Genomic DNA, 19,023 nt, shown 5'->3' with positions numbered 1-19,023 from the left:
GCTAGTAGGTGCTGGGAAGAGGGGCAAGTCCTGTCAGGCTAGTCCGCATTACCACCTGGAAAATATAAGATCTAGGACCTAGTAGGGAAGTTGTGGGCCTAGTAGGGAAGTTGTGGGCATCCCTCTGATGGGCTGCAGCTCCCATCTGAGCATTTGAGCCAGAGCTGGGGACGGATCTGGCTAAAAAAGGTGGTTGGGCTGACCTAAGCTCCAACACCCACTGTTGTACCCCAATGCAATATTGGGGTACGGGACTAACTAGACCAGTCTGCTACACATGCAGGCATGCACTGAACTAAAGCTGGGGCTGGGCCTGCTGGGCGTTATTTGGGGTTACTCAGACTAGGCTGTGTGTGATGGCTGAGTGTGTGGTGAGTAGGCCTAGGCTGGGCCGCAGCATCCATTGGTTTGCATATGAGATGGGACTGGAGACAGACTGAGCAGACAATTTCAGCTGCTAGTGTGTGTATAGGCTGAAGTGGGTGATAGACTTTACTGGATCCCACACCAGCTGGCACACAAAGGAGTCAGGTCTGGGTTCTCCTCTGGTGAGATTTTTGGGGAGACTCCCCTACCCGGGCCACTGGACTCAAAACTCCAACCAAAGGGAAAATTGCAGGATCTGTGTTCTGACCGTGAAGTGCATGTGTCAGAACTGGGCCTCCTTGGTTGCTGAAGCCTGTGCAGTGTACAGCATGCCTAGATGCACATGAGAGACATGGTAAATCATTGAGTCCTCCAGGGAACATCTGGTACCATGGCAGGCAGGACAAATTGGACAGCTCTCCTGGCCAAGTTTTGACAGCAAGTAGCTGGGCAAGTGGGGACTGTAAGTTGGACTATGTCAATGGACCTTGGAAGGAGTTGCTCAACCTTGGAACAAGGAAATCAACACCTCACAGCTACCAAAATCACTTAAATAGTACCATCAGAATATGCTCCACACTGGAGATCCTAGGATGACATTGAGTGACTGTCCCCTATCCCCATGTACTGATGTGGCTAGGCTACTGGGAGCAGCCTTCTTCCCTTCTCTCCTTCTCTCCCAGCTACCGCCAGATACTGTAAGACCAAAACAAACAAAAAATTGGAAGCAATGGTCTCAACTACTTAGCTGCATTCCTTGGCCCTTCCCACAGCAATCAGTAATCCAATAGGTGTCCGTCCTTCTCAAGTATGTAAACAATATCAAAAAGAAGAGAAAGGAAAAAAAAAATTCAAGTGAAATCCAGTCACTCCTTTCCATAGCCTGCAAGAAAAGCACTCTTTGTTCTGGGTCTTTTTTTGTTTTGTCTTACCTCCTTGACTTCATCTCTCTTTTTTAAATTTTTTTTAAAATTTTTATTGGAAAGATTTACAGAAAGAAGAAGAGATAGAAAGATCTTGCATGCGCTGGTTCATTCCCCAGTTGGTTGCCACAGCCAGAGCTGGCTGATCCAAAGCCAGGAGCCAAGAGCTTCTCCTGAGTCTCCCGTGCGGGTGCAGGGTCCCAAGGCTTTGGGCTGTCCTCTACTGCTTTCCCTGGCCACAAGCAGGGAGCTAGATGGGAAGTGGAGCTGCCGGGATTAGAACCGGCGCACATATGGTATCCCAGCACATGCAACGTGAGGACTTTAGCCACCAGGCTATTGCGCCAGGTCCTTGACTTCATCTCATACCATTCATCGAGCTACCTAGCTACTTATTCTTTTTTTTTTTTTTTTTGGTAAGATTTATTTATTTCCACCACAAAGTCAGATATGCAGAGAGGAGGAAAGACAGAGGAAGATCTTCCGTCCAATGATTCACTCCCCAAGTGAACCGCGACGGCTGGTCCTGCGCCAATCTGAAGCCAGGAACCAGGAACCTCTTCTGGGTCTCCCACGCGGGTACAGGGTCCCAAAGCTTTGGGCCGTCCTCGACTGCTTTCCCAGGCCACAAGCAGGGAGCTGGATGGGAAGTGGAGCTGCCGGGATTAGAACCGGCGCCCGTATGGGATCCCGGTGCACTCAAGGTGAGGACCTCAGCCGCTAGGCCACGCCGCCGGGCCCAGCTACTCTTTTTGTTTGAATTTACTAGGCTGTTTCCTACAGTAGGACCTCTGTGGTTAATGCTTGTGCTGAAAGTCTTTGTCATGTCATCTCCTCAGGGAGCGTAGCCAACCTTCCACCCCTGAACAGGATTGTTAGATTCTGTGAAAAAAAAAAGTTTTTTTTTAGGGCCCGGCGGCATGGCCTAGCGGCTAAAGTCCTCGCCTTGAAAGCCCCGGGATCCCATATGGGCGCCGGTTCTAATCCCGGCAGCTCTACTTCCCATCCAGCTCCCTGCTTGTGGCCTGGGAAAGCAGTTGAGGACGGCCCAATGCATTGGGACCCTGCACCCGCGTGGGAGACCCGGAAGAGGTTCCAGGTTCCCGGCACTGGATCGGCGCGCATCGGCCCATTGCGGCTCACTTGGGGAGTGAAACATCGGACGGAAGATCTTCCTCTCTGTCTCTCCTCCTCTGTGTATATCTGGCTGTAATAAAAATGAATAAAATCTTTAAAAAAAAAAGTTTTTTTTAGATTTGTTTTTATTCATTCAAAAAGGTGACAGTGAGAGAGAAGTGGGGATCTTCTATCTACTGGTTCACACTTCAAAAGGCCACAGTGGTTGGGCCTGGGCCACACAGAAGCCAAAAGCTGCCAGTGTGGATTGTATCTGACCATGGTCTGCTGCCTTCCCAGCTATGTTCACAGGGATGTGGATCAGAAGCAAAGCAGCTGGGACTCAAACTGATGGACCTCTGTGAGATATCAGTATTGCAGGCAATGGCTTAACCTGGACCCTGGAATTTTGAATTTTGTTATATGATTAAGATTAAATTTTGCTTGGTACTGAAAATCAGTTCCATAAAAGGATATATTTTGGAGACATGTTTGGCAATGGTATTGAAGAAGGATATTTACATTTTAGACTCATATTTCCTAAAGAGTTCTGAAACGGTGAAGTACATTGTTGAGGCGGTAAGAGCTCCAGGCCCATTATACCATTTCCACCAACTGTATTGTAAGAGACAAGAAAAGGGAGAAGCTGGGGAATAGGTACCTGGAATCTACTTGGCTAAACAGTTGAAATAATGAAGGGCATGTATGTTACAGTGTTGATAATCTAGTGGTTGTGACGCAGTTGTGAAAGAGGCGATCCTTTTCTGAGAACTACTTTGAAAAGCCTGTTGAGAGCTGTCTGTGAGTTCACTTCAGTTCAGTGACTGGAGAGAAGTGGCACGGAGGTTACAAGATACGGGGAAGGTGCAAGGCAAGCTGCCGATCAGTCTTGTGTTCCGTAAGCTCTTCCCAGCTCAAGAACAGCAATTCCTCTATTTGAAAATTTAAAGAATAATTTTAAAATTTGACAGCTAGAAAGAGTAAATGGCTGGGCATCAGTGAATGTTTCACATTAATACGCTCACCAAGGTGAGGGCTTCATGAAACTACACACAAGGGAGAAAGGAACCTTTGTGGAATCTTTGTCATTTTATTTTCCAGAAAGCCATTTTTAGAGCTCTCTTGACTTATGTGTATTGAATGTACTTGTGTTATCTTAAATATCAACTTCAGTTCACGGGATTTCCTTATTTAGCTTTCGTCTTTGCATAATTTGGCACAAGAATGATTTTTTGTGCTGAGTGTTTTCTTTTTTTGCTGGTCTCTTCTCATACCAGTGCTGGCCTTTCACCTGGGCTTATGTCTTATTTTAGATGTGGCCTTGTTCTTGGGTCTTGTTTTAAATGTTGGTTAAAGACTTGCTGCAAATAGCTTCCATATCTGTGGAAGACAGGAAAAAAGTCAGCACAAATTAGTGTCACGTAACTAGAGACAAAATTATTGCAGAAGATGCTAGAGATCTATGCCAGTTTACCCCCAGGCCACCCCTGTAAGAACTTTTTAGAAAGATCAGTTTGAGAGGTAGAGTTATACTCAGAGATCTTCCATGTATTGGTTTACTCCCCAAATGGCCACATAGCCTGTGCTGAGGCAGGCCAAAGCTAGGAGCCTGCAGTTCCATCTGGGTCCCTCATGTGTATGACAGGACACCCAAGTATTTGGGCCATCTTCCATTGCTTTCCCAGACACATTCTCAGGAAGCTGTATTGAAGTGGAGCCACTCGTACTCAAACTAGGGCTCATATGGGATGCCAGCACCACAGGCAGCCTAACTCACTGTACCACCAATCTGGTCCTTTTCCTGTAAGACTTTGAATACCAGGAAGGCTAAGAGACTTGCTCAAGGTCACAAGATGTTGAGAGTTTAGTTACATATCCTAAAGAGGGCCCAGCACTATAGCATCATGGCTAAATCCTTGCTTTGCGTGTACCAGGATCCCATATGGGTAGCAGTTCATGTCTCAGCTGTTCCACATCCCATCCAGCTACCTGGTTGTGGCCTGGGAAAGCAGTGAAGATGAACCAAATCCTTGGGAACCTGTATCCATGTGAGAGACCCGGAGGAAGTTCTTGGTTCCTTGCTTCAGGTTGGCTCAGCTCTGGCTATTGTGGCTACTTGAGATTGAATCAGTGGACAGAAGCTCTTCCTCTCTCCTTGTCTCTGTATCTGCCTTTCCAATAGATAAATCTTTTAAAAAATATATCCTAAATAAGCTACTCATAAGGAAATGAAATAGGGGTCTCAGGACGGGGCGTCTCATGCCTGGATCCCAGACGCCAGCCACCACTTGCACGTGGTGAGCTGTCCCCAGGCCTGCCTGGGCTCCTGGGGCTGCTCCCTTCGGGGTGAGTACACTGAGGGGGGAGGTCTCCGTGACTGGGCAGGTCCAGGGCCCACCTGCCACCCTCATTGGGTGGTGAATGGGATTGGGGAGGGGTGCGACCTTGGGCCTGGGGGTTTAAACTTCCAGCAGCCTGCTGGCTGCTGGTGGGTCTCAGGACGGGGCATCTCTTGCCTGAATCCCAGACGCCAGCCACCATGTGCACATGGTGAGCTGTCCCCGGGAGTCCAGTGTGCCATTTGGCATGAGGCTATGCCTTCTGGCTGCCCGGCTGGGAGCTCTGGGGTTTTGCTTCTTTGAATCACTGCTTCGGTAGCTCTTGGTTGAACCCACTGAGCTTCTAGGACGTGAATCAATCATAAAGATTCCCAATGACAGTAACTCTTCCTTTGAAAAACTTGTAATCACTGACCAATGCTGACTACCAAATACTAGTCCATGCAAAAGCTATGGGTAAGGGCTTGTCCAGCAGAATCATATCCTGTTACCTGACATGATGATGGATCAGGAGAAGGATCACATTAAGCATGGCCATTACATTAACTAACAGTTGAGAACCATTTCTGGGGATAGATTCTGTGAGCGATGTGTGGGCCAAACCCTGTGGAAATTTTAGCCCCACTGGTTAGCTCAAGGGTTGGGGTGGTGATGAACTAAGCTAGGTGTGACCAAGGAGCCTGCCATCAATCACAGGTAAAGGAACCCACAACAGTCTGGACTGGTCAAGGCAGCAGCACCCAAATGTGCATCCTGAATAGGGTGTGGGGTGGGCCAGGCTGCAACATTCACCAGCTCATACAAGGCTAAATGGGAAGCCAGACAACGCCGGGCACTGGCCTAAACCCAATGGCATGTATGAAAACTGGGTTTGGGAGTGGATCAAGTGGAGGAACTTGGGAAACTCCCTTGGCGAGTCATAGCTCCTGCTGGTGAACATGTGGTCCAGACCTAGGGGTCGGACAAACTGGGAAAAGTAGCTCCAACAGTTGGCTAATGTGTAAATTGGTAATGGAACGGGATATACAGGGCAGGACTGAGCAAACCTTAGCCCACAAGCAAAACTAGAGACCAGGATGGAGCACAGGTCATGCCAAGCTAGGCTCTTGCACCTACTGGTCTGCATGAGCCAGGAACACTAAGCCACAGTGTCTAAGGCAGAGGTCAGGACAGGTGAGGGGCTGTGCCAAGCTGAGTCAGAGCAACCACTGGTAGGCGCGTGATCTATGGCTGGGAACAGACCCAGTTGGGGAGCTAAGTGGACAACCCTAGCTGGGTTGAGATTCCCACCAAAGGGTGCGTGGCCTGGAATGGGGGTTGCGTTCTGATCAGGAAACGTTTGTAGCCTCCCTTGGTACAAGTGTGGGCTGGAATTGGATGACTGAGCCAGGTCAGACTCCAACACCCTCTGGTGTCCTGGAGGACCAGGGTAGATGGGGGATAGACTAGGCAAGGTCTCAACCCCTACTGAGCCACGTGTGAGCCCTATGTGGGTATGGACGAGCCATGGCTGGGCTGAAACATCTAACAGCAAGGACCAGTTTGGGTTGAAGGCCAGTCAGGAAAAGCCACTGTTCCTGCTAGGACAGGAAGTGAACTGAGAAGTGCTGGCTCATGGACCCACTGGTATGCGCAAAATCTGGCATTTGGAGGGGTTCTGATGGAGGAGCCTGGGCAACTCCTCTGGCAGGACACAGACCCGGCAGGTGAGCGCAAGAAACATGATAGGAAACAGCCCAGAACAAGCCATGGAAAGTGTCCCACTGGCATACATTTGGCATGGGTCAGGAGCAGACCAGGCTGAATCAGTTTATGTCATCCACTGGCAAATCCGAACACCAGAACAGTGTGGGTAGAGCCAGGTTCGGTCGCAACAAAAATTAGTGCACAATATGGAATGACAAGATGAGGTTGCCTGTACCAGATGTGACTGCAGCACCCAACCAGCACACGTGAGAACCAGGAAGGGAGGGGGCAGAGCCGGCAGGGGAATAAGGGGTGGTTCCCTTGCTGGACAGCTACTCCCACTGGAGAGCATGAGCTGGGATGAGGGCAGACCAGACTGGGCAGAGCTGTAACACCTGTGAGCCTCATGTGGACCAGATCAGGGAAAAGCCAGGCTGGACGGATGATTCCTACTGGTGCAAACAAAATTAGAGTGGGTGAGGGTTGTTTGGGCTTAGCCGCAGCATCAGCTGGCAGAAGCTGGCACTGGGGTCTAATTCTGTCAAGTCAAACCAAAAAGCTACCTGGAGAGTGCATAATCTGGGAGTGGGAGGGGCCTGGGAGGGAAATAGTGGGCTCCTCCCTCTTGGGTTACCACTTCCACGGGAGGGCACAAAAACTAGGACAGGGGCTGGGGTGGCTAGACAGATACCCAGTAGCATCTGTGTGGGCTGCATAGTGGAGCTAGTTAGATGGAACAAAGCTTTAATACCCATTGACATGTATGGGAGCCGAATGGGATGTAGGACAGACTGGACTAGTCTGCTACACATACTGGCAAACCAGGGTAGGGGGTGGGCCTGGTGGTGGTTATTGTGGGTCGCTCCAACTAGGCTGCAGCTCTCACTGGTTTATGCGAGGGCCGAGTATGTGCTGGGCAGAGCCAGGCTGGACTGCAACACCCATTGGTTCCAGTGCAAGTTGGAACTGAAAACAGAACCAACCCAGCAATTGCAACCACCAGCTGATCAGGGCAATGGACTGTGCTGGGCCCTGCGCTTGCTAGTACATACGAGAATCTGGTCTGGGAACACCTCAGGCAAAGTTTCTTTGGAGATCTGCCCGATCGAAATGCTGGACTCAGAACCCTAACCAAGAAAAGACAGAAGACAGAATAGGTCAATCAATTATCTCAGCTGTATGTTGGCAGCGAAATACGGGGCAAACAGAGACTCTATAATGGACTATGTCAATCAGTGGATTCTTCAAAGACCTCATCATGCTTGGAGTGGCAAGATTGGCAGCGATTCATAACTGGTGAACTATCAAAACCACTTGAGCAAGAAGCTCGGAGCATTCGCTACATCTGGGACCTGGGGAGAGTGGGAAATTGGGTGGGCCATCTCCCTTAATACCCCCCTTTAAACATGAAGGAAACAATATGGAAATAATAGTCTTACCCACTTTCCTATAGCCCTTGAACCTTTTTTACACTAATTAACTATGTAAAGATTGTCAAAAATATAATAAAAAAGATTTTAAAAAAGGAAGTGAAATATGTTAAATTCCTCATCCTAGTTATCTTTGCAGAGGGGAAATGTATTGAGTTTATGTTATGAGCATCATTACTATTAAAATCATAGCTGAAACTAAAAACTTTAGTCAGATGCGGGTTTGAGTCTGGCCTCCAGCACTCACTAAACTGTATTTGTGATTGGGGAGAATTTCTCAACCTCTCTGACTTCTGTTCCATATTTCAGAAAATGAAAGTAATGCATACTTCTTTTATTAGCTATAAAAAAAGAACATGGGGGTTGGCATGGTATAATGAGTTCAACATCCCATGTAGGTGCCATTTGAGTCCCAGCTGCCCCATTTCTGATCCAACACCCTGCTTATGTGCCTAAAAAAAGCAGTAGAAGATAGTCCAAGTGCTTGGGCTCTGCCTCCCATGTGGGAGACCCAGATGAAGCCTCTGCCTCCTGCCTTCATCCTGTTCTGGTCCTTACTTGTCATTGCAGCTGTTTGGGGAATAACCCAGTGATTATAAGACCTTTCTCTGTGTCCGCCCCTCTGTCTCTGTAGCCCTGGCTTTCGAAGAAATGAGTATTTAAAAAAAAAAAAAATAACAGCAGCAACTTAACTGTAAGGATTTTGTATTTTCTCCCAGGCACCTGAGTTTGTATTTTCAGCTGCCCTCCTAATTTTTATTTGTCATTGATAACCACCTACTATTAATACCATCACTACTTTTAAATATTTATTTATTTGGAAGGCAGTTACTGTTCCAGAAGCTAGAGTAGCTGAGAGTGGGAGAAGGGAGGAGGGCAGGCAAAAACGCATTGACTCCCCAAATGGCCCCATTGACAGGGTCTGGCCAGATCAAAGCTGGGAGCTAGAAACTTCTTCCAGCTCTCCCACATGAGTTTAGGGCCATCCTCCACTGCTTTCCCAGGCACATTAGCAGAGACCTGGATCAGGAATGGAGCAGATGGGGCTTGAACTGGCATTGCATGCAGTGGCCCCACCTGCTGCTACACCACAGTGCTTGCCCCCACGTCACTACTTTTATAACAGAACCCTGGACATGGACACAGACGATTGTTGTCTGCTGAAAAACTAGATGCTTGAATTAGGCAATTTCTCAGCTTCCAGCTTGTTTTGTTGTTCTGTTCAGAGGAGGCACTGTGGCCCTTAGTTCTTGCTCTGGACAAGTGATGCTTAGCTCAAGTACTTCTGTCAGCCTGATCCTTACTATAATTAAAATAAAAAGTCCTCTTTCTTTTCCACATTTCATACTAGACAGATTGCCCTGCATTGCCAGGAAAAAAATGTTAACTGTTAGATTACGAATTGCTGCTCATTATGGAGCAACTTACTGTCCAATTGCCTCACGAAAAGCAGGTTGCCCTTGTGATTTGAATTTGAAGTTTTTGTTAGAAACCACTTTTTCCTCTGTACTTGGTACCTTATTACAAACTGCATGTCTCTTTTGAACTGCGATTATTTTAGCCTTCTCTGTATTTCAGGGCTCCAAGTATAAATCTCAGCTCAGCCACATACACATTTATGCCTTAAAATGTTCAGTAAGATACACCTTCATGTTAAAACTATATACCTTTCTTATGATACAATCCCAGAAAGAAATGTCATTTTATATAAGTTAGCATTCATATATACAATTCTTGTTGGTTGACCTGAATATTGATGAACATTTCCATCTGTAGTTTCTTGTGATGTGATGCAATGCAGTTCTAGAAAGGTCATTTTTTGTATTTAAGTGTCCAAGGGATACCTCACAAAAATGCTTGGAAAATTGGAGCAGACATTTGACACAGTGGTTAAGGGCCTGGCACAATGGCTCAATAGCCAAATCCTCACCTTGTAAGTCCCGGGATCTTGTGGACATCAGTTCATGTCCCAAGCGCTCCACTTCCCATCCAGCTCTCTGCCTGTGGCCTGGGAAAGCAGGAGAGGACGGATCAAAGCCTTGGGACCCTGCACCCCTGTGGGAAACCTTAAAAGAAGCTCCTGGCTTGGGACTGGCTCATCTCCAGCCATTGTGGCCATTTGGAGAGTGAACCAGTGGTGAAAGATCTTTCTTCCTCTCCTCTCTGTAAACTTGCCTTTTCAATTAAAATCTACCTCTGTTTCTCTCCAAAATTTGGCCTGCCTTTCCAATAAAAATAAATGAATTATTAACAAAAGAAAAGGTGCCATTTGGGATCCTGCATCCTGTATCGTAGTGCCTGGGTTCAATTTCTGGCTTTGCTCCCAGTTCCAGCTTCCTTGCAACACATATTCCGGGAGGTAGCAGGTTGGGTGCCAGCCATCCAATGGCAGACCTGACTGGAGTTTCCATTTCTGGCTGTTGTTAGCATTTGGGGAGTAGACAGGAGATGACTCTCTTTGTTTCTCTTGTTCTCTCTCTCTCTCTCTGTCTGACTTTCAGATTAACTTTTAAATGCTCATGCAAAATAGAATTTGAGGTAAATGTCCTGGTGCAAAAATCTTCTGAAATTCATCCATGCAAGGGTCTTCTAAAACTTCAAGAAAATGTGTATTAGGAAAAAGCTAATGAATTTTAGAATTGTCTTGCACCAAAGTAAACTTTTAAAATCCATTTTCCATTAAAATTCTGAAGTACCTTCATGCTATTGCCAACATACCTGGAGATGAGTTAGACACAGATCGGAATCTTGCGATCTTGTAAATTTTTACTTTATTGTTTGGGACACAGATTATTTGACTCATGTTAAGTACTGAATGTCAGCAAAATATATTTGTAATGTCACTATTTCTGAGGAAGTTGTGCTTCTCCAGTTTACAAGGGAGGAAGCCTCTGTTATCGTCGTTAGTACTCATTCACTCCACATGAACACCTGTTTTATCTTCAACACTAGAAATGCATATATGAATAAAACATGATTCACATTCTGGAAAATTTCATAGCTGACTAGCAGAAGGAAAACGCTTTAACTACATAATCACATTTCAAAGCAGTATGCTGTGCATAATAAATGTATAGATAAGGTGTTATGGTACTATATACTAGGGCAGGGTGGTGGGGGGAGGGTTTTGTAGGTTTTAGAAAAAGTGAAGCCAAAACTTGAAGAATGTTTGATAATTTGCCATTCAGAGAGAAAGAAGAAAGGAACTAGGGAAGGGTTGGGGCATTGCAGAATGGAGAACAGCCAGGTGAAGACTTACAGGCATGTAGCTGGACGGGAGGTCAGGGCAATGTCTTCACAGTTGCTGGCTGTGAGGCAAATTCGAGTCAAAATTAGGAGTTCAGATCTTTGTCTTTTGGCAGTTAGGAATCCTTGAAGATTGTTAAACTAGAGCTGGCATAATCAGATTTGAGCTTGAAAACTTGTAGCAGTTTGGGGCCAAAGGAAGACAGATGGCAGAGCCCAGTGCAAAAACTGTTGTTTTTCCAAGCAAGTGACAGTGGTTTACACTGATGGCAGCTGTAGAACTAGCGTGGTGAGATTTGAGAGAGTGTTCCAAGCTGTAAACAACTGAATGTTGTGATCAGTGTGACATGGGACATGTGGCCACTGAGGGGAGTGTGAGGTCTGGCTTGGCTGACTGGGTGGATCAACAGAGAGCTAGAGGTGGTGTATAAGTAAAAGCACGAGTGCTTATTTTGTTCATGAGAGCAGGGCAAGAATTTCCATCTTGTGTAAGATATATTCTGTCTTTTCAGTGTGCAAGTCTAGATCTGAATCTTGGGAGGGAGGTAACCAAACATAAGGTTATTTTTTAGTTTCTGTCATTTATATTTATCATTAAAAATGGGTTCTCAGACTAGCTGATCACACTATCAGAAAGGTGGTAATATAGTCAAAACAAAAATTCCTAAATTTCTAAGCATCTTACCAGCCAGGTCTTAACTGAAATACCTTTTAAAAGATACACACACACACACAAACATACACACACAAAACCCATCTAGTTTCTGTTATTACTGTTATTTAATAACAAGTGAAGAATACTTTCAGTATGTTGTTAGGGAACCTTAAACCTCTTATGTTTTTGTTTCTTTTTTTTTTTCTACAAAGCATTATGAAAGATTTGATCCTTGAGAAATATTCATTGCTATCTATCCAAGGGTACTTCTAAGAGTTCTTGGACAATAGAATGAAAAGAGAATTTATTTTGATGCAAAAAAATTGAAATCCATGCATGTAAGGGGTTTTCAAAATATTCGTGGCAAGTTTGTATTATGAAAAAACTGCATGGATTTTGAATCTGCACCAAAATAAATTTACCTGTTAATTCCATTTTCCCACAAACTTTTTAAGATTCCCTCAAGAGCTTGATCTCATTTGTCTTGCTTCCAACTTCCATGCAGCAGACAGCTGCATGTGTTAAAATTAAGGTTTTGTGTTAGACAAAACCTATTGGAATTTAAAAGCACATTATGAGTGGTCAGGCTCTGGTCGTAGAAATCCAGAGAGCAAACTAGAATAGTTCCTCAAAAATCTTTGCTCGCCCATAAATTTCGGGGGTCGTTGAGCACTTTTTGACAGACTTAGGCAGTTGTGTAGGACTTGAGTAGGCTTGAACCAAGGTGAATTGCCATGTGTATCCGACACCCTTTTTGTGAATTTTTAAAATAATGGAGTGTACCTTTTGCACATAGATTCTAGGTGTGGCTTCTTAGGCCATGGTATTTTTCCTTAACTTTGTTCTTGATTGCAATGAAATACAGTTGCCTGCTATTTCAGGCAGCTGCAGTAGAGTTCACCCAGAAGTGATAATGTTTCTATATTTAGTAAACCCTAGGGTTTGTAAAACAGTTGCAAATTCCTTTGGGGTAAAATGGTTTCTATAAGTGTCACGTTTTTTAATGAAACTGTTATTATCACGCATTAGAGAAATATAGTAGCTAAGATATGTGGATCTGTTGGGCAAGGCAGAGGCATGAAACTTTTTGCTTAAGAGCTTGCTGAATATTTTAAATAGTTAAAGCTAATCATGTGAACCCTATTTTTACACTCTTAATCTTGAATTGCAGAGCTTTCAATCAAGTATTTACCTTTGGTCCAACATTCCGGGCTGAGAATTCTCAGAGCCGGAGACACCTGGCGGAGTTTTATATGGTGGAAGCAGAGATTTCTTTTATTGAGAATCTTCAAGATCTCACACAGGTAGGTACATGAATTTTAGAATACAAAGTATGTAAATCTCAGGTATTTGCAGCATTAAAATGTTTCTGCAGGGCCAGAATTGTGACACCGTAAATTAAGCTGCTGCTGCCTCTGATGCCAGCATCCCATATCTCAGGTTCAAATCCCAGGTGCTCCACTTTGAACCCTGCTAATGCACCTGGGAAAACAGTAAATGATGGCCTGTCATTCACTGGGAAGGCCCAGCTGGAGTTCTAGGCTGTGGCTTTAGCTTGACACACCCTCAATTGTTGAAATCCTGGGCCGTGAACCAGTGGGTAAATAATGAAGGTGAACAAGCATTTGGTGTAATAAACACTGAACACCTGAGTGCAGTAAAGTACAAGATCTAGACAAATGTAAATTCATATCCAGCTCTTCTATTGGCTTTGCTAGGAAATTATCTAACTTCACAAACATTTTTAGCTTTCTCAGCTTTAAACTGAGAATAATTTTATTTGTTTCCTAAATTTAATGTATCTAACATAAATTACTCCATATGGTATTTGGAACATGAACAGGTTCAGTAAGTAGTGACTATTATTGCTGGGAAACTAAAAGAAAACATCTTGGTAGCTCTGTAAATATCCACAGCCCGGGTGGAAAGCCTTCTTTTCTGCCAAGGGCCTTTTGGTTATTTATAACATCATTTGTAGATCATGGGAAATTATCAGCTTAAAAATTAGTTTGCCCTATTTGGTCATACTTTTCATTAACGCACCCTTAATGTGATGGCTGGAACTGCTCCTCTTTGATGAGACTTGCAGCACCAGCTGGTGTTGACGATGTGTCAGTCATTTTGAAGCACAGCCGACTCTTTGCAGTGATAGGTTTTGAAAAGAACAGCTCTCAGCAGGAAGTTGTTCCCAACACAGATGCATATTTTGATGCATGTCTCCTTAAAGTAGGAAATTTATCACTGCCTGTGTGACATTTCTATAACTCAAGCTGGGTGCGGGGAGGACACGGTACCTGGCTTTTTGCTCACCGATCAGTGTTCTAAGTCATCAGGCACAAAAGCTGGTTCCACAGTGAACAGCGTAGCAAAGATGTTTAGTTGCATTTGCTTTTCACATCCTTGAATTTTTCACTAAGTACCTCAGTTAGTTTTTTTTTTAAGATTTATTTTTAATTTTTATCGGAAAGTCAGATTTACAGAGAAAAGGAGAGACAGAAAGATCTTCTATCTGCTAGTTCACTTTCCAAATGACCGCAGTGCCCTGAGCTGACCCAATCCAAAGCCAGGAGCCAGGGTCTTCTTCCAGGTCTCCCACGTAGGTATAGGGTCCCAAGGCTTTTTTTCCAGGCCACAGGCAGGGAGCTGGATGGGACGGTGGGCAGCCTGGACATGAACCGGTGTCCATATGGTATTCTGGGCATGCAAGGCGAGGATTTAGCCACTAGGCTATCATGCCAGGCCTAGTACCTCAATTAGTTACAGTCACCAGCACATCCAAACGTCTAGCAAGCATTGGCTTTCCAGATTCGGAAAATGAACTGAATTATTCAAGTTGTACTCTTCCCCAGACTTAATTTAGCTTCAGATAATTTCCTGTTTGAAAGCAGGGTGTTGAGAAGCTGGTTGGGTGCTGCAGTGGAAGTTGAGCTCTCAGCAGTGGTTGGTGTAATGCCCACCGTCAACGCAGGATCACACAGCCACTTGCTGTCCTGCAGTTCCCTGACAGACATTTTCTTGGTGTATGATGTAATAACATAAAATTAAGTCACTTGGAATCAAGACTGAGAGGATTCAGTTGTTAGACAACTAACCCTGTTAGTGAGCCAACCATGGCTGAAGCTCCCATCTGTAGGAAGACCACTTAACTCTTAAAATGTTAGTTCCAAGTTTTTCATTGATGAAACATGTCTCTAAATCCACCCCTGGTAGCGCCATGCGTGGCTTCCAGGAGCAGCAGTTCCTCTTGTGTATCAAACTTTGCAGTTACCCCAAGAATGATGGCCACTTGAATAGTTTTTGTTGTGTCCGTGTGTCATCACAAGTCAGAGGGAAGCTCCAACTGGTTTATGTGAGGGCCAAGTGTGTGCTAGGCAGAACCAGGATGGACTGCAATGCCCACTGGTTCGTGTGGAAGACAGCGCTGGAAACAGAACCAACCCAGCAATTTGCAACCACCTGCTGATTAGGGTGATGGACTGTGCCGGGCCCTGTACTTGCTAGTACATGCGAGAATCTGGTCTGGGAACACCTCAAACAAAGTCTTTTTGGGGATCTCCTCAATTGAACTGCCAGACTCAGAACCCTAATCATGAAAAGACGGAAGACAGAACAAGTCAAGCAACCACCTCAGCTGTATGTTGGCAGTGAAAAACGGGGCAAACGGAGACTTTATAATGGACTATGTCAATCAGTGGATTCTTCAACGATCTCATCGTGCTTAGAATGGCAATATTGGCAGCAATTTATAACTGTTGAACTATCAAAACCACTTGACCAAGACCTCAGAGCATGCCCAACATCAGGGATGTGGGGTGGGTAGGAGACTGGGTGGGACTTCTCCCTTAAAATTCCCCCTTACCTCAGATACATGAAGGAAACAATGTGGAAATAATAGTCTTACCCACTTTCCTGTAGCCCTTGAACCTTTTTACTCTATTTAACTATGTAATTGTCAAAAATATAATTTAAAAAAATGGAAAAAGAAAAAAAGAAATTAAAAAGTGTTCCAGAAATAGAATGTAAGATAAGGAAAGAAACTTGCCAGGACATGAGAATAATTTGGAGAATAAATAAGTAAAAAAAACAACAGCAGCAAAAAAAAATATTTATTTTGCATTTTCTTTGTAAGGTTTATTTATTTGAAAGGAAGAGTTTAAAAGAGAGAAAGCTTTTTCCCAAATGGCTGCACTGGCTGGAACTGGGCCAAGAACAACTTCTGGGTCTCTCACATGCGTACAGGTGCACAAGCACTTGGGCTGTTCTCCACTGCTTTCCCAAGCCATCAAAACTAGCAGCCTGGACAAAAACCAGCAGCCATATTGGAGTCCATCATTGCAAATGGTGACCTGATTTGCTGTGCCACATCATGGAACCCCTTCTGTGTTTTTTAAATACACGTTTAAGTCAGAAATGTTATCTAAGGCAAACTAACACTCTGAAACAGTTTTACTTCGATGCTAACACCACCACAGCAGCCACCATGCACTCTCATAAGCGCTTCCCTCTACAGAGGCTCCGCTTTGTGATTAGCTCTCTCACTGCAAGGATGTCTGAATAACAGGAGGCCTTGTGGGGGTGACCTGTGATTCCAAACTCCGCTAAAGAGCATTGATTTTATCCAGCTACATCTGGCCTTCTCACTCATTGAATTGAGTGTGTTTGAAGTTTAATGATACTCCAAATTGGCTTTTTGTCAGCACTTCCAGTGCATCACCACAAACTAAGCATACAGGTTTGCCTTTGACATCAAGAACAACAACAGTAACAAAAAAATCATTGTTCCATTTCTGCTGGAAAGATCAACACTCTGCATCAACTTTTTTTCCTTCATGGTTGCCATTGGTTGGTTTCATACCACTTAAGTTTTGATAACTATATTGTGTGTGTTGCCAGTGACATGATTGTTTTGCTTTGATCACTGTTATAAACCTGCATCTTGGATTTGGAATGTATCTAGTGTTCCTATCAACTCCCGAGATCTTTTCTATGAATGGTTATTTTCTTAACCTTCACCTGAAGGTCAGTTTTTGTGAAGATTGTTAATCATTTATATGTAGATAAAGGTTGGTTTGGAGTTATCATTTGTTGTCAGTAACATTGCTATAAATCATTGGAGGCAAGATCATCAATGTGGCAAGGAATCATCTCATCACATCTTGTCTCCTCGTCACAAGATCGCTGTGGTTTCAGCACAGTGTGTTCACACTTTCACAACATGTACTACGCCCTCCTCCTCCCCCATCAGACTTCCTGGCACTGAGTGCCGTCTGAGTGACTGTAATGCAGGTGGACAGACTGGGCAGCCAACAAGAAGCATACACAGCTGTCCCATCAGGTACTCATAATGTATAGTCTATAAAGGAAATTCCTTGCTTGTCCTCAAAATTTATGTTATAATGATTCACTTGATGTAAATTTACATTAGTATGGAAACTCCTAAATGCATTGATTTTTTAGTCGTTTCTGTAGCTGTCTTGACAGAACTAGACTTCTCCGTCTAGATATGTAGCGCTAGATCACTGTAGGAGGCTGTCAGGGCTCAGCTGGAGGGCAAAATGGCATAGGCTGCAGAGAAAGTCGGAAGCCTGATATGAAAGGTCTGTATCCAATTTCTAAGCTAAGGAGTTTAAATCTTATCCAAAAGGTGAAGGAGAAATAAACTCTGTCTTGGACAAAGCATGACCAGAACTATACTAGGAATATATTTGCAGTAGCAGCATAAAGAATTAACTAAAGGAAGATAACAGGGACCAACACAGTGGTGTATCAGATAAGCCTCTCCTGTGGCACCAGTATCACATATGTACTTGGTCTTAGCCAAAAGCCCAAGAAATGATCAGCATCCCTTGTAGATAGCAGTTCAAATGCTGTCTGCTTCACCTTTCAGCTCACTGCTAATGGTCTGGGAAAGCAGTGGAAGATGGCTCAAGTCCTTTGGCCTCTGCATTCATTTGGGAGACATGGAAGAAACGCCTGGCTGTTGCTTCTTACTGGCCCAGCTCCAGACGTTGAGACCATTTGAGAAATTGAACAAGCAGATGCAATACCTCTCTCTGTGTCTCTCCTTGTCTTTACAAGTCTGCCTTTCAAACAAAAATAAATCTTCGGTAAAGGAAAGGAATTTAGTAATAGATCAGGGCAGATATTCAGCTTGCCAGCTAAGACACTACTTGGGATTCCCACATCCCATGTCAGAGTACTTGGGTTTGAATCCTGCTATTTGAAGCTGGCCCTGCTCCCAGCTTCCTGCTAATGTGTATCTTGGGTGGAAGCAGGTAATGCTTTAAGTAGTTGGGTCCCTGTCAGCATTATAGGAGACCTGGTTGAGTTCCCACCTATGATGGGCATTTGGAAAGTGACCCGACCTTCAGATAAATTAAGTAAATAGATTTAAAAAAAGACTTCTCAGGAGGTTGTGGACATATTAAATTAGCTCTGGGTTGGATGGTCAGGTGATACTGTTGCATTGCTTCATTGCTTTATAACTTAGTTTTCTCGATGTCAGTTTTCATATCTACAAAATTAAAATAATTTTTACATCTTTATGGAGATTGAGTGGCATATATATATACATATATATACACACACAATGCAGTTAACAGTATTTAGTGAGTACAAAAATATTAACATTCTGAATTCTCTATCCAAGTCTTAGTTTGGATTTGTAATTACAGGATGTTTATTTGATAGTTTGCATTGATTCTCCTTTCTATCCATTTATCTGTCTTTCCATTCTTATTTACTGTAAGTGACCTAAATATATTTAAAGCATAAATTTTATATATGCCACAGTTCAAATAGAATTTTTGCTCGGTCTTAGATTGGACTTCCTAATAAATAGACTTTAAGGCAGAGATTGGTGGACAAAGATGTTTTCAGAAAAAACTCTCAAGAATGACATCTATAAAGAAAGGAAAAAGTAGCACTGGGCAGAGGAAAACGTTGAACTGGATGCAAATACAAACAGAGGGCATAGCCTTTGTGTGAGGAACTTAGGAGTTGGAATGGTCCCATATAAAGGCAAGGATGGGCTTTTGTGCCTCTCCCCAGCAGCCAGTTTTTGGGTCTTGCTAGCTTCTGAAAGGAATATTTTGATTTAGTCTGCATGTATGAGTCTGGACAATTTGTAAAGAGAAACTTGTAAGAATCTTCAGCAGTTGACATTCCCAAGTTCCCAAATATATCAGCCCTAAAGGAGAATTCTGACCACACACTGCTAGATTAGTGTTCCCCATGGGATATTTTTCATTGTCCCTACCTAG

At 44.1% G+C, this 19,023-nt stretch overlaps 1 protein-coding gene across 1 annotated transcript in view; it reads left to right on the top strand.

Annotated features, from left to right (window-relative positions):
* NARS2 (asparaginyl-tRNA synthetase 2, mitochondrial) overlaps nt 1–19,023 on the top strand; it is a 129,983-nt gene that overhangs the window by 68,740 nt on the left and 42,220 nt on the right. The window contains exon 7 of the mRNA XM_058663658.1: nt 12,933–13,065. Coding sequence (XP_058519641.1) covers nt 12,933–13,065 — 133 coding nt within the window. The remainder of the gene's footprint in view (nt 1–12,932; nt 13,066–19,023) is intronic.

The sequence above is a fragment of the Ochotona princeps genome, chromosome 4 (genome assembly GCF_030435755.1).
Source record: "Ochotona princeps isolate mOchPri1 chromosome 4, mOchPri1.hap1, whole genome shotgun sequence".
NCBI classification, from domain to species: domain Eukaryota; kingdom Metazoa; phylum Chordata; class Mammalia; order Lagomorpha; family Ochotonidae; genus Ochotona; species Ochotona princeps.
This window is presented reverse-complemented; position numbering and strand designations above follow the sequence as displayed.